The 2054-nt window shown below is 39.9% G+C and overlaps 1 protein-coding gene across 1 annotated transcript in view; it reads right to left on the reverse strand.

Moving 5' to 3' along the window:
• NUP107 (nucleoporin 107) overlaps positions 1-2054 on the reverse strand; it is a 51391-nt gene that overhangs the window by 47226 nt on the left and 2111 nt on the right. The window contains exon 3 of the mRNA XM_045288899.1: positions 388-526. Coding sequence (XP_045144834.1) covers positions 388-526 — 139 coding nt within the window. The remainder of the gene's footprint in view (positions 1-387; positions 527-2054) is intronic.

Raw genomic sequence — 2054 nt, forward strand, 5'->3', positions numbered from 1 at the left:
CCAATAAAATGATTTTTACAAAACCACATACATTTCAAGGAAAAAAAAGTAGCACTAGCATTCAGCTCAAACAAAACATGCCAACAATGTTAAAAAATTAAGAACTAAACCTAAAGAGGAAAAACTATCTCAGTAGCACAAATAAGAATAGAGATAGAAAAGACTTGCTCAGTACCTGAAGAGGTTGCTAGTTATACTGAAAGATAAAAGTGCAAGACACTGCTCTGACTAAGGTGAGATTACCAATGCTACTGTGCCAAATAGCTTTGCCATTACCTCACAGATCAGCTTCATAACTAAGCATTCTGGTAAAGTTTAGAAACAGTGGAAAATAGTTCCTTTGGTCTAAGCAACAGGCTGCTGTGCCAAAGCTCAAATCCAACTGACCAGCTTCTCCAGGATCATCCTCACGCAGCATCACCGCGCTGAGGGTTACGTCCTCGGTCACATTCTGGGGATCTGTGAAAAGTCCGGAACGCTGCGCTGAGAATGCAGTTGCCCAATGACTGTCATCCAGATTAGAGACCTTGAAAGGGCAGATTCAGAAGAACAATGGAATTAGTATCACTGAATGAATAAAGATCCACAAAAGTAACCGAAACAAAAGTATTACTTTTTCTCTTTTCCTGGAAGGAATTATAAGAAATTCTTAACACCGCCTCCTGTTGTGGACAGAGATATCTAGAGAGGTTTTTACTTTCCATTTGTATGCTTGATATGCCCCATGTGTGTGTTTTTCATTTGTAAAAGACGGCCACAGCACTTGCACTCCTAGGCATATGTGCAAGGGAACTAAAAATAGGAACTCGAATGTTCACTGTGGTACTGTTCATCAGTCAAAAAGTAGAAGTAACGCAAACGTTCATCAGTGCATGAATGGATAAACAAATGTGGAATGTGCACACAATGGAACATGACCCTGTTGTAAAAATGGAAAGAAGTACTGATCACACAACATGGATGAATCTTGGAGAAAAACAAACAAAACATAAATCAAGTAAAAGAATGCAAACACTAAAAATCATTTACTTATGATCCCCTTTATATGAATACCACAAGAGGCAAAACCATAAAAACAGAAGGCAGGACAGGGGTGGCCAGAGGTTCTGGAGAGAAAGAGGTATGTCTGCCCTTTCCTTCACAAGAATTGGCCTTGGGCTCTTGCTCTGTGATTCTCTCTCCCCGGTGTGATAATAGGAGGCCAGATGCCCCCTGCTACCTTATTTTCACAGGGGCTTACTTTACTAGTCCACTCTTGGTTATGTCTGAAAATATCCATAGTGCTGAAAATGTTCATCTTTATCCAGCGTCTAGGCATGTGCAACAATAAAGCTATGTCTTGAAGCCATTTTTCTCCCAAGTTAAAAAAGGTGAGTGCTGGAACCCTTTGTCTTCACAGAGTAGAACTATGGGCTGAGGAGCCCGGGGGCCCTTCTGCAACCTGAACAACATTAATAGAAGGACAAGTGAAAATCTTACATAGAAGTTATCTTTTACATTTGGAGGACTACTTTGGTCCACAGACAAATCAGAAAAATCCTTTGGATACAAAGTAATTTTCAAGCATTTTATAATAAAACTGCATACACTCACTTTGCCCTGCCTTTAAGAGAGCAACAACTTTACTATTAATTTTGCACTTCTTTTAGCAATACAGTAAAAGTCATCTTCTTCTGTTTAAAGCCAGAGACACAAGAGTAACTCATGTTTTTAAGGGAGGCCAGGCAAAATAAACCAGTTTCATTGGCCAAGTCAAATCGGTCAATGAGTAGGTCATTTTTAGATATTGACACTCTAAAAACCAACAAGATTTTAGTAAGTACTTTAGATCAGTGTAACTTTCTGAAGCAAGGAGAGGCTCAACACATGAAACCATGCTTCAGAAAACAATCTAGACTCTTTCACCTGGATATCAAATCCCTTAGCCCCTTTTTAATAAGCAGGAGCCCTAGTAGCATAGTGGGTTAGTAAACAAAAGGTCAGCAGTTTGAAACCCACTGCCACTGTGAGGTCGGAAACCCGAGGGCAGTTCTGCTCTGTCCTATGGAGTTGAT

This window comes from Echinops telfairi, unplaced genomic scaffold (assembly GCF_000313985.2).
Source record: "Echinops telfairi isolate 266 unplaced genomic scaffold, ASM31398v2 ScPeMD7_2;HRSCAF=8, whole genome shotgun sequence".
NCBI lineage: Eukaryota > Metazoa > Chordata > Mammalia > Afrosoricida > Tenrecidae > Echinops > Echinops telfairi.